The sequence below is a fragment of the Sesamum indicum genome, linkage group LG1 (genome assembly GCF_000512975.1).
Source record: "Sesamum indicum cultivar Zhongzhi No. 13 linkage group LG1, S_indicum_v1.0, whole genome shotgun sequence".
NCBI lineage: Eukaryota > Viridiplantae > Streptophyta > Magnoliopsida > Lamiales > Pedaliaceae > Sesamum > Sesamum indicum.
The window spans coordinates 10441809-10467016 of NC_026145.1; the positions used below are offsets into that span (position 1 = coordinate 10441809).

Sequence of the window (25208 nt, forward strand, 5' to 3'; positions counted from 1 at the left end):
AATATGGTATATGCCACTCATGTGATCAAATTCCACAAATCTCGTGTACTTTTGATGGCAAAACGTAACTAAAGTATTTTAAGTGAAAAAGTATAAAAAAATACCGCAAATAGTTTAAGTGCAAAAGTATAAAAAATACAGTTATTCAGATGAAATAATATTTAACATATAGAAAAACAACAAAAACATGAAATTTCTTATAAAGTAAAATAAAAAAAAAAAGGTGAAAAAGGGGATTTGGGTTTAATGACTTCATATATATATATATATATATATTTATATGAGATATGAGTAATGCCTTTTGCTTACGCCTCTCTATATATTAGCAGTCACAACACAATCCATTTCTCGTGCATTCTTTTTCACTTTAAAGGTGACACTTCCTTTTTCCCTGCAGCATGTGAATGTGATCATCATCCTCCGCCTACCCCTCCACCTTTATATAAACAACAATCCCATTTCACTTTCTCTTATTACTCCCTCTTCTTCCATATTCCCTTTAATTTCTGCTGTTTTCACTTCCTCTCTCTAGTCTTCATATATATAGTTTCCGGTATTGGAACTAATGATGCCTCCTGAGCTAGAAAACAGCAGCATGACATCAAAAAATCCAGCTGATCAAACCATTTCTGTGCAAATCGAACTTCCTGGTTCAACCAGCAATGTCAGCCCTTGTCCTGATGATCAAGTGCCTGAGAATCACGCCACTCTTGTCAGGTCTTCAGTTTTACGCGAATCTTTACGTCCCGTCACTCTTAAGGTACTTGGCTAATTTGGTATATATGTTTTATGACACTATCCTTAACTAATTTCATAGTATACGCGATAGATAGTCGACGTGTGTGTATAATTATTAAAGAAGCTTATAAGATCCTGACATTTGCTTGACGTCCTTTCTCAAAGGTTCTGATATCAATGTGTTTAACTTGCCTTTGTTTTTTTTTTTGTTTTTTTAATCCTACGGAAATTTGCAGTTTGAGGATGTATCGTACACAATTAAGTTACAAAACAGGCGTGGAGGTTGCTGTTCGTCATCTGAACCTAAGCTAACACGTAACATACTCAATAGTGTTAGTGGAACCGTTCGACCTGGTGAACTTCTGGCGATGCTTGGCCCGTCAGGCAGCGGAAAAACAACTCTTTTGACAGCTCTAGCCGGAAGGCTGCCTGGAAAATTCTCAGGCACGATCACGTACAACGAACAGGCCTTCTCCAGCTCTATGAAACGAAAAACAGGCTTCGTTACGCAGGACGACGTGTTGTATCCTCACCTGACAGTGCTGGAAACCCTAACCTATGCTGCCCTGCTGAAGCTACCAAGTAAGCTTACTAAGAAAGAGAAAATGGAGCAGGCTGAGTTGATTATCATGGAACTTGGGCTGACAAGGTGCAGAAATAGTATAGTTGGGGGCCCTTTTCTGAGGGGAATATCAGGTGGGGAGAGGAAAAGAGTGAGTATTGGACAAGAAATGTTGGTGAATCCCAGCCTTTTGTTGGTGGATGAGCCCACCTCCGGGCTGGACTCCACCACGGCGCAGCGGATCGTGGCCACACTCCGGTGGCTGGCTCGTGGCGGCAGGACGGTGGTAACCACCATACATCAGCCGTCGAGTAGGTTGTTCAGGATGTTTGATAAGGTGATAGTGTTGGCTGAGGGGTGCCCGATATATAGCGGCGGTGCAAACGGAGTGATGGATTATTTTGCTTCCATTGGTTATGCGCCAGGGTTCAACTTCATGAATCCAGCTGATTTTCTCCTGGACCTTGCAAACGGTATGGAGTTTCATACTACTTACCAATTGAGATTTCAAGTTTAATTTAAATCTTAACTAAATCCTCACTAATTATAAAAAAATCATAATTGTTAGAAGGGGTCTAAATTATAATTATAAAGAAGTTGGCAGATTTTGTGGATTTCTTTTAACACCCTATCTAATGTTTAGAAGCACTATCTCTTACTCGTTTATTTATGATTTGTCTGTGGGGTGCCACCCTACTTCTCATTGTCTCCCGCCCACCAAAAAAAAAGGAAGTTTATTTATTATTTATTTATGTTTAACCAATGGAAGTCAATGTTTAGAGAATCAATAAGTCAAGAAATTAATTAGGGAAAATGCCTAGTATATATATATATATCATTTTTCATAATTCTTTTCAGAAATTAGAAAGCAAAATTCATTCATTAGAAGACATGTTAAATTTTATTCGCTAAGAGTACTTAATGCTAATAAAGGAAACGAAAAATATATGCTTATGTATTTTAACAGTATATATATATACATATATGATTAAAAATTTAATATTTCCTGAGGATAAAAGTTAGAATTTTTTGTTGACACAATTGTGGTTATTTTTTAAAAGAATAAGCTTTATTTTGATTCTGTCCTAAGCTTTGAAATGCTTGATTTGACATAAAAAAACATATTCCTCCAATAATTTGCATATTGTAAGCCTAAACTTTATCATTTCCTGCTTATATATACATATATATATATATAAAGGTAATTAATGCAAAAGCTAGCTTGCCCATATTTAGATACTAATCAATCAATTATTTTTTGCCCATTGGGACCAAATCCCTAAACAATTTTATCCATTCTTACAACTTTTAACCCGTAAGTTTGACCAATTTAGGGTTTTTCTTTTCTTTTATTAATTTATAAAGAAATAAAGTGTGGATATCATTTTTTGAGAATTTTGACCAATTAAAGGTTCCATTATTTATTAAGCTTTAATTACTTTATATTGGTCCCATTTTTTTTATTTTCTTTTATTTCCTTAATTCCCCACTTATCACAAGAGTATGTAATAAACTGGAACAAGGTAATTAGCTCCAATTATCACTGAACAATTTGTATTTCATTCATGCAGGTGTCACTCCTGAGTCGGGACAAGATGATCATGAACATGACTTTGATCATGGGAGACAATTAGACCACCATGATGATCATAACTCAACCAAACAATTTCTCATATATTCCTACAAAAAGAATTTACACCCTCTGATCAAGGAAGAAATTCATCAGGCCTCCCAAGATTCTGGAAAGCCATCACCACTGAAAAGATGTATGTTAAAAATCTCTGCATGCCCCTGGTGCAAATGCTTTACCTTGTATTGATTACAATGATCACATGATGTCTGCCTGTGCAAGTATTCACTTTCGTATGTTTGACTTAATAATAATTTTAGTTCTCTCCTCTGATTTTAGGTTCAGAAAAGCAATGGACCAACAGTTGGTGGTTGCAGTTCAAGGTATTGCTAAGCCGGGGCCTGAAAGAACGAAAGCACGAGTCGTATTCCGGTTTAAAGATATTCCAAGTCATGTCTGTTTCAATCCTTTCTGGACTTCTATGGTGGCATTCTGATGCCAACCACATTCAAGATCAGGTAAGTACGACAGTTGTTTTTGTCCTTATCATGATCAATCACTTTGGTTAAATTTCTCAGGCAAGAATAAAAATTTTCACACTTTTCATCAACAGGTGGGACTACTCTTTTTCTTCTCAATTTTCTGGGGTTTTTTTCCACTATTCAGCGCGGTATTTGTGTTCCCACAAGAGTGGTCGATGCTCACAAGAGAGTGTTCCTCAGGAATGTATCGCCTTTCGTCCTATTACTTTGCAAGAACGGTTGGTGATTTGCCAATGGAGCTTGTCCTTCCAACCATATTCGTAACAATATCATATTGGATGGGTGGCCTAAAGCCTTCCCTCATTACGTTCCTCCTAACCCTCTGGATCATCCTTCTCAACGTGCTTGTGGCTCAGGGACTTGGGCTAGCCCTTGGTGCCGTTCTAATGAACGTAAAACAAGCCACGACCCTGTCTTCAGTGTTAATGCTAGTCTTTCTACTAGCCAGCGGATACTACATTCAGCATATCCCACCATTTATTGATTGGTTGAAATACATCTCATTTAGTCACTACTGCTACAAGCTTCTTGTCGGGGTGCAGTATTCACCAAATGAGGTTTACGACTGCGGATTAGGATACGTTTGCAGGGCGGTCGATTTTCCAGCCATAAAGTACCTTGGCATTGATCATATGGGGTTGGATGTGATTGCTTTGATGCTAATGTTGGTGGGATATAGGCTCCTGGCCTATGTAGCTCTCCGCTTCGGACTACATCAGTAACTGTAAAGGAACAATTGCCTGAGTTTTTGTACCTGTCCGTAGAAATAGATTTTCAATACTTTGTATAAGTTGGTGCCCTCAACAACATGACTTATTTGTACATGATCTTCATTAATTCTATTGAAATTTAATAGATTTCTGAAGGTCATATTCTGATGGATTGTGCCAACAAGAAAACTTTAAAGCTGAATCAGTTCTGACTACTAATTAACTGAAACTGATTACTCTATCCTTCTTACATCACAATCATTTCAAGTAACCGATTGTATTTCTTACTTTTGTTAGCGGAAGAGAAAAAGATTGGGATAATCACAAAAAATCTAAATCCAAGATTCCAAACTGATATCTGCAGATGACTACTAAGGATAAAAAAGGAGTGTACCCAAGATGTCTGAGAAGATAAAGATGAAATACATGAAGTGGAAGGCTATTAGTTTACGCATGCGTTGGGAGACCATGGAATAATATTAGAAAGTCTTTCTGCATGTCGATCGATGAAAACTTAGTAAAATTAGGAACACTAAGGCCAAATATCCATAAGGGCACTGTGGTCACTTGTACGTGTAGTTCACATTAAAACACATGTGCAGTACAATAATACTGCATAAAAAAACCAATCTCATGGCAAGTAAAATAAACAATAACTCCAATAGCTTTCTCATTTCTTATTCCAGAGTTACAACATATTCATCCCTCCCTTAAATATGATTAAACTGTCGGACAATTCGATGTATAAATAATTAATGAATGAACATGTGTGAGCTATGCTCATAAGCTAATGTCAAAATTTACAAACTAATCAGGCCGACGAATGGTTGGTACAAAATATAGTACATCTGGCTTATACTTCTGTACAGACCTTGTGGTCCTGAAACCTCTAGGGGTGTGTGCGTTCGCAAATAGATCCAGCCCCAGTTCATGAACAATGGGAGAGCTCTAAAGGTAAAGCAGGCTTCAGAAACCAACATTCAGTCAGCAAAGAATCAAACAATTACACCAGAAAATGTCATCTGTGATTGCTATTGCTATCTTCCAACGGATTTGTTTTTACCAGCGAACGTGCAGTATACCCAACAGTTGTGGGTCTTATGGATCTCTGCCTCACCATATTGCAAAACTCAGGGTCCTCAGCTTGACCCTCATGCCGCATCCACTGAATCATTTCATGGTACATTGGGAAGAATCTCATCTCAATTGCATTGTAAGTGAAATATGGTACAAGGGCTGAGATAACAACGAAAAAGGTGATTATATAGAAACTTGGCGTTGGGGCAAGAGATTCGACGAACACTTTGTACGCAGTTGTCGAAATACTGGGAGGCATAGCTCCATATGCCAAGAGGAAGAGGTACCATAAAGCAATTCCACCCCAGATAAAGACATGCTGGATATAGGTGAAGTAACTGATGGCGAGAGCCATCTGGCAGTTCACGACCCAGACAACGCAAGTGTACATTGTTGCTCCAAGAATTTGGTAGTCAGCAATCTTACCCTCTTTGTTGAATCCTTGAGGATTTAGTGCACTTGTGCAGAAGAAGAAGATTATGATGGCACCACAAACCCCATTCAGCATCCAACCAATTATACGGCGCCAACTAAAGAGGACGTTCTGGATGCCTTCTTGATATAGCAAAGGAAACTGCCATGTGAAATCAAGACAAGAAAAATATAAGCAACAATGAAAAATATCTCGAATGGAGGTCTTAGTGGGATAAACCTAGAATAACATGATATTGTATGGAGACATACCTTTAGACAATATCGAGCAGATACATCTTGGTCAAAGACCCCAAGAGCAATGACAGGTAACGATGTGAAGAATACGTTATAAAGAGATAAAAACCAATCATTGTATGCAGGTTGTCCAGAAAAAGATGCATAAGCCTCGTAAAAGAAGACGGTGAAACCAAAAGTGACATTCTTATAGAAAAAGTAGCAGATCTGCACAAGAAAAGAGAAAATGAGATCAAACTTACTCCATGTAGTTATTCTATTGCGTGCATGCACATTTAAATACAATAATGATGGACGTAAATCGTCAAATGGGACCAAGAAGTCTGATAGATCAATAATAGAGTTACCATTGTAGCGATCCTCCTGTAACACCAATGTCCATGCACCAAAAGCAAGCGCTCCAAAAATCTGAACTGAGCAATTGCAATGTCACTTGACATGACCGCCTGTTAAATTTGCATGATAACAATGTAAGATAATAAGAATACTTGTCATTCTATCAATAACTCTGAAAAATAAACAACAAAACAATTAGCTTGCTGACCTGCATTCCTTCAACCCCACTTATGCCAATTCCAATATCTGCTTCTTGAAGCATTCCCACGTCATTGGCCCCATCACCAATTGCTAAAGTCGTCTTCTTTGTTCCTTCTTTAACAAGTCTTGTGACCTGTATAGTCAGTGCAATTTAACTTCTTCTGTACAAATTGAAAGTTCTTTTGAGATGAAATGAAAGTGATGCATGAAATAGAAGCAGAATTGGCTACTAGTTGTAGAACAAGTTATGATTGTCAACTGCAGTTAATACTACATACACTCACCAGTGCCTTCTGTTTCGGAGACGAACGACAGCAAATTACAGATGCACAGCCAATCGCAAGCTCAAGAAACAATTGTTTGATATCAGTTTGTAATGCATATGCAAGAGTTTTCCCATCAATGATCAAGGCAAAAGCCTCAGAGCTTGATTTGGCAACCTGAGCTTTCCCATTAGTGATCTGCCTTAGAACAGTTTCCCTTGAAGCCTATTAAATAAAACAAAGTTGCAGCATCTCAGTGTTGAGCAGTTTAGGCCACCGAACAAATCATACCGAAGCTTTCTTTAATGAGATTTACAGAGGGTAAAGAATCAGTCAACATGTAAAGTTATTCCTAAATATAAAAACTTACTACAGATCTTGGTTTTCTATCAGCATTCTCAATTTTCCATTAAAATGAAAGTGATTCTTTTTTTCAAATAAAGAAAATAAAGGAATTTACCATTGCAATTGCATCTTTCTCTCCCAGTTTCTCCAGAGCAGTGATCTGTGGAGTATCCAAGGTAATAGTAATATGCTTCATTCCTTGTCTGAGCAAGCTACAGGCATAGCTGCAAAGTGAATACGAACGGTCAGAAATCTCTGGAAAGTCCCATTGTGCCTCAAATTGATTTACAGGAAATTATGCGGAAAATATACCCAATATTAATGGCAGTTTCCATCTTATCCCCAGTCAAAACCCATATCTTTAGTCCTGCTTGTGCAAGCTTGTCTATGCATTCAGGAACCTGACATGAACAGCAGAAATATAAATTCAACATCATCTGATTATCATGAGCCACTCAACCAAAGGGTCATGCATGGATTGTTGTTTAACATACCCCTTGTTGGAGTTTGTCTTCAACAGCTGTCGCACCGAGGAGAATCAAATCTTTTTCCACTTCTTTAGTCACATTATCAATCAGAGACTCACGATCAGTACTAACTGAGGTTTTGGCCTCTGAAAACTTTTCATCAAACACTTTATATTCATCTTCGCTGAGTTCCCGATAACCAAGTATCAAGGTCCTCAAGCCTGCATCAGCATATTCATTTACATGTTCTCTGGTTTTCTCTTCATACTCCCTTCCACTTTTAGCAAGCCTCTCGAACATGACACTGGAATCAGGTCAAAAACAGAGCAGACAGACACAATGATGTTAAATGAAGGTCGAATTGCTGAAAACAGCTGAAAGCAGAGTTAAAAGCACTGATATATAGAAAATATCGGATTCTAGGCTTTAACAAGTTGCAAACAACCAACCTGTCAGCTCCTTTGCAGAGTAGGAGCACTTTCCCCTCCTCATCCCTTACTATTACAGACATTCGCTTTCTTGTACTATTAAACTCCAGAACATTTAACAGCTTGTACGTTCTGCATCAAAGAAAATTCTTTTAGATACCGTGACAATATTTCCATGGATTGTGATCAAATGGTAATGCAATAGCAAACAAGAGCTGAAGCAATATTTCATCATTCCAATAATGTTGCTTATGTGCAGCCAGAGTGTAAGAGAACTTTCTGAAACAACAAAGGGTAGACAACTTGAAGGTAGCAAAGTTCGAGATACTGACCGTTCAACTGTTTTTCCAGAGACAGGGTTCAACTCATTGATAGAGACACTTGTTTGTGTTCTTTTGAAGAATTCAAAGCCAAGTTCTCTAGCTGCAATAACAAAGGCAGCCTCATCTGGTGATTCAGCTTCATATGTGACATTCCCTGTGTTTTCATCGATGTCAGGTATGGCTGTATGGCAGACCGCCAGTAAGCGACAGAATTTCTGGATGACATCTGCATGCTTCTCATTTACCCAGTTCCCATTCATGATTCTGTCATCATCAAAATTGAAACCTTTGACAGATGATCTTTTAGGGCTATCAGATAAGGGAGTCTCAACATATTTTCCATTTACAGTCCCTTTTCTTTTAGCCATAGCTCTTTCGACCTCCGTGACTCCATATCCATAAGCAGTACCAGCCACTGAGCACTTAATGAACTCCATGGAATTACAAGTCAATGTGCCTGTCTTATCTGAAAGTATTGTATAAACTTGGCCAAGTTCCTCATTCAGATTTGAGGTGCGGGCATGAGCTGGTTTGTCAGTTTCCTCATGGTACATATGAACATCTTGATTAATGAAAATGCTCTGAAGGACTTTAACAACTTCTATGGAGACATACAAAGAAATGGGAATCAAGTAGCTGTAAAGCAACGATGCTGTCAAAAAGTGATATACAGCAGCAATTGCGGCTCTTGCTGGATCAAAAAAAATATCAGCTTCATCAGGTCTGAGATACCATCTTTTGACTCTACTACCTTCAAGGTCATCTTTGGTTGCAATACCAAAGTAAACTGATCCAACAAAAGCGATCAAGAAGAGAACTCCAAATAAGAAGTAGATGATCTTATCCATTTTCTTCTCAATCCTGCTTCTCTTGGACGGAGCTGCGGTAGAGTTTTGCATAACCTTTGTATCATGGCCAGTAAAGATAACAGCTCCATATATGTAGTCCGTGTTCCGCAGTTTAGAGTCCCTAAGTAGCAGTTGTTGAGGAGAAAGAGGATATTGTTTTTCTTTAAACTCCATACTTCCAACAAAACCATACAAATTAGCATTAGGATCTTCACATTTAACAACACCCTTGAAATCTTTGAAGTTCTGCTCCTCGGTTAACAAGGAAGTTGCTTCTAATGCTTGTTTCAGTTTCAAATTTGTCTCGCCGTCAAGGTTCATCGTCTCAACATAGCAGACACCATCTTCATAACTGGACGAAAGCAAAAGTAAGTCTGCTGGAAAGAATTCATCCTTCTCCACCTTCACTAAATCACCCACTTTCAGATGTCTCCATTCAGTTTGCACAAAAGTCCCACCACCTTGATGCACCTTAACCTTTCTATTGTTCATCTCGATATCCTAAATATTTCAGAAACGGATCATTATCAACCTGAGGATAAGAAGCTTCCTAAAAAGTCCTACTAAACATGCACTATTGCATTAAAGAAACATTTACTCTGGAAACTATAATGCAATATATGCATCTCAGAATAGGCAATTTAAACATTTATGTCTCAAGTATAATACGCATAATCAGAAGCAAATCGCAGGTATAATAAGAAAAGTTCTTCAATTTGTTGGAAACAAAAACGAGTTAAGGCAACTGTCAAAATCATTTTCTTGAAGTTTTCAACTATTGGAAAGGAAAACATTCCTACGCCATCAACCACTTCAGCTATTTTCTGCATATGCGCGGTGGAGAATTCCACAATATACTTCCAGAAAGTACAACATTGAATATCAACAACTCCTATAAATATCGAATAATCTAAACCAAGATAAATTAATATCCAACACAGAAAGCAAGACTTGCATAACTGGAAAGAGATGAGGGAATGGAAAATAATCAATAAAGCAAAATACACCCTTCAAACTACCTGCTGCTTCCGTTGCCAATCTTCAATACCTTCTTTAATCATTGTTGCTCCGATAACTATAAATAGTGGAATGATGGAGCTGACGGCAGAATAAGGTGCAAGGGATGTGAAAGACAAGATACCAGTGACAAGGAAGTAAAAATTAGCCGGTCTCCTAAACTGCTCAAACAGAGACTTAGGCAAGAAAGTTAGAGCTGTATACTTAGTAGTCCTAACATAATTGGTAGCATAATTCCTCCTGAGACTGGCCTCTGAACCATCTGACTCATTGCAAAAAACCACTCTTGAGAAACCTGGTCCTCCAATCTGTAAATGGTCATCTTGGAATCCTCCTTTGACACATTTGAATGAGTAGATCTTGCTGAAATGTATCCTCTTTTTCCTACCAGTTCTCATTCTACTTCAAACTCTTCAAATCTTCAACCTCCAAATCTATATGCCTTCTTTATAGTTTATACCAGTGGCTAAATGCACTGATAATCCCACCCAGAAACTACTTTTAATAAAATACACAAAAAACCAAAAAACTATATAAAATCAATCCTTTCTCCCAACCCCAAGAAAAGGCCTCAAACCCAATAACTCGAAAACCCAATTGTCTGAAGAACTTTTAGAAAAAGAAAACTAGAACAGAGGTTGAAGAAGAAGTTCACCAAATACAATGTGGAGAAAGAAGGGGCATAGGGTAAAAAAAGAAAGAAAAAAAGTGATATGTATGAGAATGTTTGAAAGAGAAGGCCTACAAGATTCAGACAAAACCAAACACAACCCACAAAAACTCCAGGAGGTATAATCCAGCTAATCTCAAAAAGCTTCAATCTTGTACTTCAAAAAGAATGGCCCTGACCCAGAATATGATTTGCAATTTTAACGCCCCTGTCTGAGTCCAGCTGAAACAAATCCAAGTGAAAAATAAAAACAAGAACAACTCATTATCTCAAGTCAAATATATATATATATATATATATGATTGATATGTGAAATATATATAAATATAATTGTTTTAAGGAACGTGTAGAGAAAGAGGAGGAGGGAAATACACAGAAAGAATGTGATTATTCAGGCATTTGATTTTATCGCATGGCACAAAAGCTTTGAACATTGACTTGGATCTGATGGTTTGACTTCCACGGCCGTTGGATTTCTAGCCTCCGGCCACGCGCATTGCTTACAAGAAATTCACCATACTCGACTACTATTCATCCATCCATTATCAAAAAGAAAAAAGAAAAAAAAAAGAAGCGAAAAACAAGAATTCAGATTTGTAAAAACCAAATCTTTATATAAAACTAATGCGAAAATGAAACAAGAATTTGAAAATTAAAAAATTAAGAAAAGAAAAGGGATGAAATAGAAAAGTGGGGTGCTTTAATTTGACAAGAAAAAGCTGGGAAATTTCGCGGGAAGTAAAATTTCCCAAGAATGCATGTGGATTTTTCCCTCTGGTTTTTTGGCTTTCTGGGTTTGGTCTTCTCTTTCTGATTTCTGTCTGCAGGAACAAGATTCAGAAGACAAAAAGACAAAACGAACATACAAAACTTTTACGCATGCATATATGAAAATTTTCTTGATTAACCCGATTTTCGGAACATTATTAAAATAATTATTAATCTAACAAATTTATTGGAATTTAAAAAAAAAAAAAAAAGACAAGAAAAAGAAATGAATGTGGGCCAAAGGTAAGAAAGGAAGATATGCCCCAACATGTCGGAGAGGCTGCAACGTGCGTCATCTCGTCTTACACTCAAACAGTCAAACTCCTCCCTCTTTCATCATCCAAGTTTTAACTGCTGGACTGCAACCATTTTCATATTCATATTCATGTCCTCAGCTCTCTCTTCCAACTACCACTCCATGACGTCACTGCTTATGCATTAATTCATTCCCATTCAAAATACACATACATTTTATTCTTATAAATATTCAATTTTACATAAATAAAGTTTGTTATACTCAGTTCTTCAATACGTTATTCCTTTTACTAATTAATTATATTTTACTCAATATAACTTTAATTTTATTTACACATACACAATTATTAATTTTCACGTACTTCGATATTTATTTGATTATACAATATATAATAATATCAAGGAGGCAGCGTGTATCATGCATGGGTCCTACTCGTACGTAGCGTAGACTGTCTGAAGACATTATATGACGTCATTATTACAGTCCATGACGCTTCTAGAAACATCCGCCTTGTAAAGGCCATGCAGATTCTTATGTCCTGAATTTCCACCCTTAATCTCCCACCAAATATATATTGAAAATTTCAACCCTGTAATTGTTTTTCAAATTTTATTTAAAGTCCTGAATTTATGCCTATTCTTCTGCTTAATTTCTAGAAATTCTATAGCGCTCATCAGTATTAATATTACGGACTGCTTGAATTGACTAATCAAGATCATTAATACAGAATTGATACCAGAAACCATTTTATTTTTTATTTTTTTTTAGATGAATCGTTATAGTTATATTCATAATTTTAATTATCAACTATTAATATATACAAGTTAATTATCAATATTAAATATATAAAATTGAACAATAATTATTATTAAAGTAAATTAATATTTACATATCGGTGAAATCAAGACTCGTTGTTTATTATCATATAAAAATTATAATTATATCATTACATTAAAATAAGTGATGATATCAATTCAGCTCGATTTGTTTGCATCTCCAGTTATTGTAACAAGTAATACAACCTTGATTCCCAAGCATGAGCATGCAATTAGCTATTACGTGCTACTAAATACACGTAATTACCATAATTAAAAGTGGTAATCCAAAGTTGACTTGGTTATTTTCTATCAAGTTATCAACAAATTTTTCTTTGACCGGATTGCATGATCATTAATGACATCGTACGATTACAATATGAAAATGCATAGGAAAGAGTTGACATTTAAAGCAAAGAAAGTAGAGTTGCCATTTTTGCTATGTTTATTAAATATTGTTGAATCATCACTTCTAGATACGTACTTTGGTACAATTCAAATCTAATTATTGAATTAATTACAACCATGCAAATAGTTTTAAAACAAATTACAAATATGTTGACTCCAATTCCACAACATCTATAAACGAATAAATTTTTAATCCACCACTCAAAATTTCCAGCATGTTCCACTAAAAGAATAACGTGTAGCTTCATGGGCTATAAAATTTTCTAATAGTTCTTTTGATTAATATTTTTTAATTTTCTCACTATAAAAGAATAGTTTAATAGCAACGAAAACAAATTAGCGTCAAATTAGTTAGTAAGTAAAGTTCTTGTTGTTAGTCTACATTACTTTACAAAAAAATTATTTGCTGTTGAATTCAGCTACGAAGATTTACTTGCTAATGAATTCAGCAACAAAAATTTACTTGCTATTTAGCGATGAATTTTTTAAAATGTATATTAAATAATATATATTAGGAATGAAATTTTTATTTACTAATTAGCTCGATGTTGATATTAGCATCAATTTCTTTTTTCCGTAGCTATCCAGCAATTTTCTTGTAGTGTCTTAAAGATCTCCAAATGTCCAACTCCTATCACAATGCTTCAAGATCCGAAAGAGATTAGTTAATGAGACATAGTTCAATTAAAGAAGGTGTGGCATCATGATTGTTTGATCATTTTATTTTAATAGTAGTTGCTACTAACTCTATTATAATTAATAATAATTGTTAATTAATTATAGGTACTTGACATTAAAAATTGATATATTACTCATTGATAATTAAAATTGATGGCATAATTATACTATAAAAAATATAATATTTAATCATGGCTAATTGTCATTTAATGATAAACAACCATAGCAAATAGTCATTGACCACATCAATGCAATGGTTGTTAGCCGTGGTATTTGTGAGGGTTGCTAAAACATTTGTCATATAACTATAATTATTTTAGAATTATGGGATACAATTAATTTGGAAATAATAAAACCAAAAATAAAAAAGAAACTAAATTGTGAGACATCGTAAAATACATTTTTCTCACAATATGCATGTAGAACCTCGTCTCTTATTTCGTCTTTGAAATGAAAAATAAGGTATAATTGCACGGTGTTTTTATAAGATCTGATGTAATTATATATTAATTTTTTGTGACTTGAAAAATTATATTTAATATCTCCCGATGTTTGTTTATGTCTAATAAATAAATCTTTCAGTAATTAGTTAAGATTCATCGAATTTGTTGATATTAGCAAAAAAATTGAATGAAGACCCATATATATTTACCCTCGACTGACTTATTGCAGGCCAAATAAATTTACTAGTCCTATACAACTTTACACGCTAATGCATGTGAGAGAGTTTAATGTCACTTTTATTAATTATTATGATTAATTAACAAGCGGAGGTTCTCTTGTAATGTTATTAATTAATTGATCATTATTAGATATTCTGAATGCGATATACTATAAATAAGATTAATTAATACATGCGCAATGAACTAGAAGGCCACCTAAGCTGCAGGTGAATATACAGCGAGTCGGCCTGCAGTTACAATGCAGCTGCACAGTTTAATTGACCGGCTGCGGGCAGGCCCCGGTTGCCGTCGTCTATGTTTATATATATTTTTTATTATTATTGATTATAATTTTTGTAGAAAAATTAAAAATTGTAGTGTATAAAAAGTGAGTAGTGTTTGGAAAAAGAATAAAAATAAAATAAAAGTTAAATTGAATAGTGTTCGGAGAAAAATCACTTCTAAAATAAACTTAATTGATCAAAGACTGTCTTGGTCCTATGTATTAAAAAGATACTACTTTTTGCTTATTATTTTACTTGTTGTTTGTCACTAATAATTATTTTTTCACAAAAGTAATAAATTTTATTTCGATTAATATATTTTATATTTATTTGTTAAAAATATTAAAAAAATATATTTGATTTAACAATGCTCCCACTAAGTAAAATAATTATTTATTCATACACAATAATTAAACTTGCATTATTACAAAATATATCTTTTTATTAATTAATCAAATAATAATATACGAACAAAATAATATAATTAGATGAGATATTAAATAAAATATAAATTAAAATAGTAAATATATGAAAGTATAAATTTAATTATTGTTAACAAATTATTTGAAAACTCCAATATCAACTTTAAATATATAATTTTAAAAATAAATTAAAATGGTAAAGTTTAATTAAGGTTATTTACCCTAATAATTGATATTGTTATTTTTTTTCACTTAAAATAAGTTAAGGGATGTTTGCCATAATTTTCACTTTTATGGCGGAAATACGTTGTATAAAATATAAATTGGATAGTAGTAAAAATTGAGAGTATGTAAAGTAGTAAGGACAAATGAAAAAATGTTGATAATTATCTCAATCAAATGGGCAGATATTTTGCCAAACCAAATCTTGACTTTTCTCGATTGGTGCATTCCTTCCTCCATTTGCTTCTCAAAATAAGACTTTCATCCATTTGTTGATAATTATAATCAGAAAATAGCGATATATAATTTCCTAAAATCTCTATATATATGCACATACGTTTTCGCTTAAACTTTAATTTTATTAATTTAAATTATACAAATCGAGTACAAATCTCTACAGGGTCAATGTACGTATATATTTACGTTTCAATTTTAATAAAAAAAAATAATATTGAAGATAAATTAGGGTGAAGATATTATCATGGCACGTAGAAACAAACTCTTTACTTCTCTTTCATGCCCATTACCTCAATCAATGATAAGGATGTTGATGATGGTTAACACCTAACTATTTCAATTTGTAATATAATATTTTGCTATCATTGAAAAGTGAAAAGCAAATATAATAAAAAAAAAATCTTGTTCGGATACTCTCATGCACATAACGTCAACAGGCGCATGTCATTATATAATATATCAAAAGAAATTTAACATTTAATCATAATTAATTGTTATAGTTAATAATAAATACTCATAATGAGTAGTTATTAATCATAACGATTGTTGGCAATAGTTTTTGCGAGTGTGACTAAACCGTTTGTCATGGCTAAAATCCATGACAAAAACATTTAAGCCATGATAAAAATAATCTTTACGATGAATAATCTATTTTTTCATCAATTTTTATTTAACAATGATTTTAGTATGATTTAAGATCATAATCAATAAAATTATAGTAAATGGTACATTTTCTCCTAGTTATATATATATATATATATATATATATGTAGTTGTTCTGGCAATGGATTATATATGAGAATCATCAAGAATCTCTGATCAGGTTGTAAGACACAAGTGGGGTTTTTTTAAAGTGAAATTATAAATTATTATTATTATTATTTTAGAGTGAAATATTTGGCGTTTATAGGAGCAGGGAAAAGAATATTAAAAAAGAAAGCAGCTAAAATCTTGAAAAATGCATATCTATATATCTGGAAAAGGGCAACGACAAAAGGAATTGCAGTTTTGCATAAATCTTAGTATTGGGGAATGGCAGTCTTTCATTTCCAGACTCCAAACACACGATATTCCATGCAGATAACATGGAGCCCCACCACTCCCAATATTGATGCAATAGGGAGTGCTTGTAAATATAATTATTTTTATAAAACTGAAATTTTGTAAAAAATAGATGTTATAGCAGAATTTAAAATAAGTAGTATTTATAGAAAAAAATTAAAAAATAGATAAAAATTAAATTAAATATTATTCCAAAAAAATTGCTTATAAAATAAACTTAATTAAGTAAAAATCATTGTCCTCATGTGTTAAAAAATATACTATTTTTTGTAATTTTTTTGTAAATAATAATTATTTTTTTATGAAAAATAATAAATTTTATATTGATTACTATATTTGATATTTAATTTTTTTTAAAAATATTAATAGAAAACTGAATTTTTAATTTAATAATGTTCCCAATTAAGCAATGTAATTGTTGATTCGCACACAATAATTAAACTTGCATGATTCGAAAAATATTTTATTAATTAATCATTGCTATTTAATTTATATTTTTTTTATGATTTAGGAATAATATAATTAGATAATATAGCGAATAAAATATAAAAATTCTATCTGAAAGTGTAAATTTGATTATTGTTAAATTATTAAATTGCTTGAAAATTTCAATATCAACTTTAAATATACAATTTTTAAAAATAAATTAAAAATAACAAAATTGAATTATAATTATTATAGTGAGATTTGAATTTACTTTTCAAAAAAAAATCAAAGCAGGTGGAATTACCCTGGGGCTTAAAAGCGTTTTTTTAGCAAGTTGTAGCATCTCAAACACTTCAAAAATATTTTTTTAGAACCAAAAGTTGAAAATCATTTTGCCAAAGTGCTCCCAGACATGCCATATATCTCATTCTCATTCTTACTATTTTTTTTTTAATATTACATCAATTCAACCAATACATTAATATATTAAAAATATACAACAAATTATAGGAATTTTTTATTTAATTAATAATTAATAATGACGGTAAACAAATTAAAAGCACTCACATAAAGTGAGATAAATATCCACACGTTTGATGAGACTTAAACTCATGACCTCGAACTTATTCATGATACCTTAATTTTAGCCTCAACCACTGGGCTACTTCTTTTGCCTATTTTTATGAATAAGTACAGTATTTTAATTAATTATCTAGCAACATTTTTTTTAAAAAAAAAAATGAGTTGGATATCATGGTATTATGGATAGTAATATGAAAATTTTATTTAAAACCACTATATATATAAAAAATAGAATCACGTGCGAGCTACTATTTGTATAAATAATTGAAATTGTATGTCGTTGTATACAGCGAAATCACTAATTCGACAAAATAATGTCTTAATCTACCAGCGCGTGGTCCAACTTCACCACATTTCAAATCCTATGTTGATTGACCACTCGCCTAAATTATTCATTACTCAATTCAGTTTTGTGCAGATTTTTTCATAAATAAATGTCTATTTATTTATTTTCTTTTATAATCCATGATTCATTATATATTTGATATTTAAAATTGATTGAATACATTAATAACTCAAATCAATAAAAATGTTCAAACCAAACAAAAATAAAGAAAATATTATAAAAATAGATATATATTCACATTAAATACATAACTCGAACCTATAATCTTTTGATTATAAAATTTTAACTTTACCAGCCAAATAGCGCCTCACCAAAAAATACGTATTTAATTTGAAGTGATATGTCTATTAACATTTATCATAGGATTCGTTGTAAATAAAAACATCCAATTTTTTTACTGGATCTAATCTATGTCTATGCATTTTGGTTCACCAAATCGAATTTTTTAGTTAATCGAAAATTCGATTCGACAGTTTTAAGAACTGAAAATCGGTTGGTTCGATTAAAATCGAAAAAGTTTGGTTTTTTCGATTAAAAAACCAAAAAACTATTTTTTAAAATAATGTACATATAAATAATTTTGACGTGTAAAATCACTTTAATACAAGCTCCTCCACATCTAGAGTACTCAGCTTCCCCAGCACAAGAACTCAAAGCTTTCATGAATATTGAAACCCTTTTACCAAAACTTACCCTTAAAAGAAGGCTTGACCTAGATAGAAATATATATTTACTTTATCTACTGTAATTTTCCCCCCTTATTTTTTACAAGAAGTTACAAGCCTACAAACAATTTCACTTGTTTTTGCAAGGTCAAGCACACATTTAATGAATCAAACAAAATAATAATATATTTTATTTAATATAATATTAAAAAATTCAATTTTTCGATTCGATTCGATCACCGAATGTTGATTACTAAAAATCGAATTAAATAACCATTTTTTTTAAAAAAAAAGAAAACCTAACACCGAATCGAATTTTTTGATTCGATTTTCGATCCGAACCAAAAATTTGATCCAACCAATTATCACCGTTTTTTGAACACCACTAATCTAATCTAAGCAACAAGAACAAGTCTCACTTTTGAAACGTTAGAAACGAGGGTGTCTGTCAAGGAGAAGTCTAGCCGTCTTGAACGGGTAATGTAATGGCCCCAACATTTTTGGTGTTTTATGCAATAACTTTAATTTGGTGGTGTTGTTAATTACACAGTGTGAATGAGTCCAAAGCGTGTGGTCCTGTGCACATTGAACCCCATAATACTTTTTTCAAGAACTTACAATGTACGGTATGTGACACCAACTTTAATTATGTCTTGACAGCGAAATTGGCATTATAATATCAGATTGGAATCTGTCTAATTTCTTTTCCATTACATATGGTGAAATTAGACATGCATTCAAGACTATTGTCGTAGAAATATTTTAATAGCCCACATATAGTTAGTTTTTAAACACAAAACGCCGTCGATTAATTGGTAAGTTGTCCTCAAGACACGATTCCAATTTGTGCCCAGACGGTCGGCGTTTCAGAATGTTAGAATCATTATCGTACTCATCAGATGATACATTAAATATTGAGGTATTATGAACAACTTTAATATCAAGAATTTGAGTTCCATTTTATTTATACATGGATATTTATCTTACAAGTATGTGAATTCATTATTAAAATATTAATATAATTATGTAATCATCGTTTCTATATTCATATTCAGGCGACTGGTTGTGCCTTGTCTAATTTTTTATGGGTCGAACTCATTGGTTTGTGTAAACTTCTCTGACTTAAAGCCCAGCAAAGCAATTAAGTGGTATGGCATAAATCTGCTCAAGCCCAATATTTATAGATTTGATTACTGATATTTGTGGGTGGTCACGATAAACCTCCGAAAGTTGGATTTTGTTTTTATTTTTTGGAAATTCAAATCAGATTCTATTACATTTAATTAATTATGTCATAAAAGTTATTATATTTATAATTTGATAATTATCATGAACTGACTGTACAGTATACACTGCCGAGAGTTCATATACTATGTGATTGTCAGTGTTTTGACCAGATCCAGACCAAATGTTTCTGAAAAATAAAACACAACAGAGGTGCATGTATAAATTTGCATATAGTGATCTGAAATATGAGTTTGAGGTTAAGTTTATATCTACTTCAATATTTAAGTCAGTAAGATTAATATAAGACAAAGGTGTTTGTGCAGAATTTAAAGCGATAAAATAATATTTTCTAGCATATGATATTTATAGGAAATGATCGATTGTACAACTAGTTTATGAACCAAGCGTTGATTTAGCTTCGATCATAAGGTCATCAAAATCAAGTATATTATTTGATCATGTTTGGATCGAGTTCAGATCCAATCGCCTTAAAGAAAAACAATACAAATCCTGAAGTTATTTAGTCATTTTAAAAAATGTGTGTGGTCCGCATATCAGACACAAAACACACGTATGAAAAAGAAAACCTTAAAAGTTGACTTTATTTTTAATTCATTCAATATGATAAATGAGGTTAGGCTCTCTCTGGCTTTGAAATGAAACAAAGGGCAGTAGTAGGAGTCATTGCTTCAGCAGTAGCAGTTACGTTTAAGAAACAATTAGCGCGCAATATGGTGTAGTGGCGGTGGCGGATAAAAACTCAAATCTGTCAAGTGCGCTTCTTGTGTGCATGGATAAGTACGTACGCACATACGTTGTTCCTGTAATGCGCTTTTGATTAGCACTTAGCAGCCTGATTTGTGTGGAATTAGGAGGGGCAACGTGGGTTAATTGGTGCGGAGAGTTCCTCACCTCAACTCAAAGAAATATTAATTATTAGGGTAATTGGAAATATAATGAGGTCTAAAGAGGTTGATCCAATATATGTAGGAATTGTTCATGTCGTCCCAATGTCGGAAGCAACGTAACCAACTGTGTCTACAATTCTCGGAGACAAGCGATCCGGATCATCTGTTCACCACTTAAGTTCAATCCCATGTGAATTTAATGAGTTAGAACCATATCTAAGCTTTGTTATCATACAGAAACATCTTATTTGTATGTTTTTAACTGTTTTAGTATGGATACATACATATATATACACATATATATACACATATATATACATAAATATATATAAAAGAGACACTGTTTCCCAAAACATAACATTAAACATACAATAGTTATTTTAAATTATCTTAAAAAACAAATCCAAACATACATACTACCTCTAACACATGCTTATTTATTTTTATTTTTTTCTCTCTATCTCCACAAAACACAACAAAACAATCAGAAAACGAATCCAAATACTATATTGGCTTTTGTCCTATTTAAGTAATGTACGAAGAGATTATTATATCATTTGTAATATTGTAAGGAATTGCTTGCATTTTTCCCTTAAATATATAGTTCTTAAATTTCAATCATTAAAAACCCTAATAGCATATGAGAAAAGTGAAATTATTAATTAATGTATATAGCTCGTGAACCATTTCTTTATGTTTTTATTTATTTTTTATAAAGTTCAATTCCTTATATTAATTGATACATTTAAACTCACAATTGATTCAACACATCAATATTTTAAGCCAACAAAAATTAAAAAAAAAACAAAGAAATAAGAAACAACTATTTATAAAAGTAGACTAATATACCTTTATTCACAGTACTCAAACTCACAACTTTTCTTTCCTTGTGAGGAACCAATTCTTTATGTTGCTAACACAGTTTCCAAGAAGAAAGGCAGGGAGAATACTGCACTCATTTGATACACATCTTGAAGTTGAAGTGCTTTGGGGGGAAAGATTATCCAAGCTGTTTGTGTTCTACCCGTGTCTGATCATGACAAATAGTCATACTTGCAGAATAAAATCCAACCAATTCTGATCAACTCAATCCTGAATGACATGTAAAGGCTTAATACTTAGTACGAAGTGGTGTAGTTTAAGAATGTGGGTAGACAAATGGTATTAATTCGTTCTACTCATTGCATCAAATTGTATTCTATTCCATACATATGGAAGTCCCACTCCCCTCCAGCAACCCCACCAACCTCGTCACTCCTCAATTCTACGACCATTGAGATCGGATATTTTTAGTACAAGAGATGCTGCTGCTCATCACACCTTCCTTAGCCATTCGTCCATTTCGGTATGCATTCATTTCAATAGGCTCTACCTCTTTACCCTCTGTCTACTCAACTCCCATTACAGCTCCTGATTTAAATATTGAAGGATTTTAGTTGATAATTAGCATGACGCGTATGTCTCTAATTTTCAACATCTCGTGCATTTTGAGGGCTTAAAAAATTAATTTTCAGGAGAGGTGTCATATTGTCATGCAAAAGAAGGGAATTGATCTTGATTCCAATCAGTATTAAATTAAAAATTAGTAATATATATATATATATATATATATATTATAATTTATATTAGAATATTAGATTCTTTCATAAATATTAATAGAATATATAGGACACCTAAGCCTGATGCTAAGTATCACATCAATATGATCTACACACATACAAATTCATGCTTGACACGTACGTAGTGAAACGTAATGTCAAAGAATTCATTTTGTCGCTTGCTCGAAAACAGCATAACTATATCCTGGATCGATCAAATTATGTAAGGTTTTTCATCAACCTCATACATGTAAGTACCTAATATTCCCATTGTTTTCTGATTCGACCCCTTCTTAAATCTTATGTGGTTCTTGAGATTTCTGCCAGAATCAAATCCAGACCAGCCATGTTCATATTATGCGCTACGTACAAAAAAGGAGGGAAATTCCATCCTGTTCACCTTCGTATTTTGATGTGTTGGTATATATAAATGTGATCACAAATTAAAAATCATACATTTTTACTAATTAATGAAGTATTATTTCGATGATAAAATTGAGATTTTACAATTCCCCCTCTAACATGGGGTATATATATTTTAGGAAGATCGTATTAGAACCTCTCCACAGTATGATTCCAATTTCAAAACAAGTTTTGGATCCATATCACTGATCTAGTTCTATACGACTCAGTCCCAGTATATCCTAAACCCTAATATGTATGAATTTATAGTGATAATTTAATTATTTTGGTGTATGTGAATTGTGATTCACCTGAAATCTTATAACTGAGAGAAATAAATAATCGCCCCCATGTAGCAAGTACAAATTTCGTAACCTTAGCATCTTGATGATCTTTACTTATCTTATTCTTATGACTTATCTAAGTTAAGCATTGAATTGGAAAACTATAATGGGGGCCTTAATTTCCTACGTGGACTGGTCGTGGTTTATTTCTAGAATTCTCAGCTAAGAGATTCAAGACATATTATGGTTTGGTGGTTAGCAAATCTCTAAATTAACCCGAGTTTCGGCACAACATCCTCAAATGTAATTGTTCTGGAATTATGAATGTATTTAATCAACTTTTAATATTTAACTGTATTTACGTAAAGATAGGCATTTCATGGTGGCCACTATATATTTGCCATCCTAATATGACTCAAGAAAAGAATATGGCACTCGTGAGCAGTATATGTCCTGAATGAATCATTATTCCAAGCCTACGTACTAATTTAATTCGGCTTATGAGATTTTTCTGCAATTAGGAATGGGATATTCTTAATTGATATCAACATTTACCAATAATATTATAAGGGCATTTTGCTTGGAATCTCAATCCAGAATCATATGCTTGCAATTATTGTACATTCCAAGCTAATATATATATATATATATATATACACACACATTATTTTTAATATTAATTAATCTTAATCTGGTGTACATATATATATATATATATATATATATTAGCTGACACGATGGGACGAGAATTTTGAGTGGGAATTAATGGATCAGCCTCAGCCTCAGCCTAATTAAACTAATGCATTGTGCATGGAGTAGCTAGTAAATATCTTTTTTTATTTATTTATTATTTTCCTTCTCCTAATTAAAGAAAGATGAATAATTTACTAAATTTAAATGGGTAAGGAACATTTTATTTTTGTCTTTATTCTAATTTTTACTGTAATTTTTCAAAAAACAAGAATGCGAGTACACGTGTTAAAAGATGTAAAATTTAATTAATTAATATATCAATATTAATGCAATATTACACTAACAATTAACAAAGAAATAGATAACACAAATAAAACCACGGTGGAATTCCTGGAGGGGACGGGTCCAACACTCCCAATATTTACGTACGCATGATCAGATTATTACTCTTTTGTTTTCTTAAAATAAATTAACTTATAAATTTATTATTACTAATTATAAATAATTAAAATATTTATTTCCTTTGTTCAGAAGATACAATTTTCCAGCATAGTAAAGAGAAAATTCAAGAGGGCAAAAAGATAATTCAGAGGAGGTTAAAACTTAGGGTTTTTCTTTTTTTTTAAAAAAAAAATTATTATTAAATAAGTGGGGTAAGCTTACGAGGGCGCACCCACAAAAAAATGACATCCTACTCATACCATCATTTTCTTAACTTTGTCATAGCTGCTGCCATTGACCATTAAAGCCTTACATTTCGTGTCCTCTTTCTTTCTCATTCATTCCCTTTACTCGTGTAATCATGTTTTACCAAATTCAAACACCTTTCCTTTACAAAACTCCAATAATTTATGTTACATCGCGGGTTTTTGCTATTAATGCGATGTCATAATGATGTATGTAAATATCTTAATTAAGCTTGGGCATCTTATAAATTTCAAAATTTTTCCTTCCTCGCAAAACAACTTTTCAGAATAAATTTATGTGAAGTCAAAATAGATAAAATCTTGTGCAAAGGACAACGATCGAATCGTAAACTACATAAATCAAAAAATTTATATTAGATCGTGGGTTTATGCTATTAAAACGAGATCATATTAACGTAGGACTAAAACTATGTTATTCTACTTAAGAAAATTGATGAATCCATTTGAGACGATCTTAGGTGTATTGCAAGTGAACTCTATAAGAAATTTTAAATAGTTGTTTTGGTTTGGATCTGTTTTAGATAGAGTTTCAATCCTCGTGATTTATGTATTTAAGATGTATTTCCCGTGAAGTATTTGAATATATGAAGTGAAGTGTAACATGAAATACAAGATTGAAACTGTTAAATTCAAGGTCGATTAGTAAGTGATCTCATGCGAAAAATAGATTAGTAGAATTAGCCAAGAATCTAAGTCCCCACATGCATTAATTGCCTGCACGACCATAGAATCTGCCTATGAAGAAGTCATCAGTTGCATTCATACAACAGCCTCATTTAACATTTGAAAT

The 25208-nt window shown here is 32.6% G+C and overlaps 2 protein-coding genes across 2 annotated transcripts; one reads left to right on the forward strand and one right to left on the reverse strand.

Moving 5' to 3' along the window:
• LOC105161441 (ABC transporter G family member 21) lies at window positions 360-4324 on the forward strand. Its single transcript, XM_011079135.2, has 5 exons — window positions 360-760; window positions 975-1773; window positions 2872-3066; window positions 3210-3388; window positions 3484-4324. The coding sequence occupies exons 1-5, from the start codon at window positions 566-568 to the stop codon at window positions 4132-4134; spliced, it is 2019 nt and encodes a 672-aa protein (XP_011077437.1). The 5' UTR covers window positions 360-565; the 3' UTR covers window positions 4135-4324.
• On the reverse strand, window positions 4769-11661 carry LOC105161452 (putative phospholipid-transporting ATPase 9). The gene is made up of 12 exons (XM_011079147.2): window positions 11139-11661; window positions 10099-10988; window positions 8241-9580; window positions 7930-8040; window positions 7508-7784; window positions 7326-7414; window positions 7129-7237; window positions 6690-6893; window positions 6413-6538; window positions 6216-6314; window positions 5884-6075; window positions 4769-5773 (listed from the first exon to the last, which is right to left on the reverse strand). The coding sequence occupies exons 2-12, from the start codon at window positions 10492-10494 to the stop codon at window positions 5141-5143; spliced, it is 3576 nt and encodes a 1191-aa protein (XP_011077449.1). The 5' UTR covers window positions 10495-10988; window positions 11139-11661; the 3' UTR covers window positions 4769-5140.

Excerpts from the sequence above, each read along its gene's own strand:
- LOC105161441 (XM_011079135.2), top strand. The coding sequence starts at position 566 with ATGATGCCTCCTGAGCTAGAAAACAGCAGCATGACATCAAAAAATCCA. Across the intron at positions 761-974 it reads TACGTCCCGTCACTCTTAAG|TTTGAGGATGTATCGTACAC; the intron begins GTACTTGGCTAA and ends GGAAATTTGCAG. Across the intron at positions 1,774-2,871 it reads TCTCCTGGACCTTGCAAACG|GTGTCACTCCTGAGTCGGGA; the intron begins GTATGGAGTTTC and ends TCATTCATGCAG.
- LOC105161452 (XM_011079147.2), bottom strand. The coding sequence starts at position 10,494 with ATGAGAACTGGTAGGAAAAAGAGGATACATTTCAGCAAGATCTACTCA. Across the intron at positions 8,041-8,240 it reads TCTGGAAAAACAGTTGAACG|AACGTACAAGCTGTTAAATG; the intron begins GTCAGTATCTCG and ends TCTTTGATGCAG. Across the intron at positions 7,785-7,929 it reads CTCTGCAAAGGAGCTGACAG|TGTCATGTTCGAGAGGCTTG; the intron begins GTTGGTTGTTTG and ends ACCTGATTCCAG.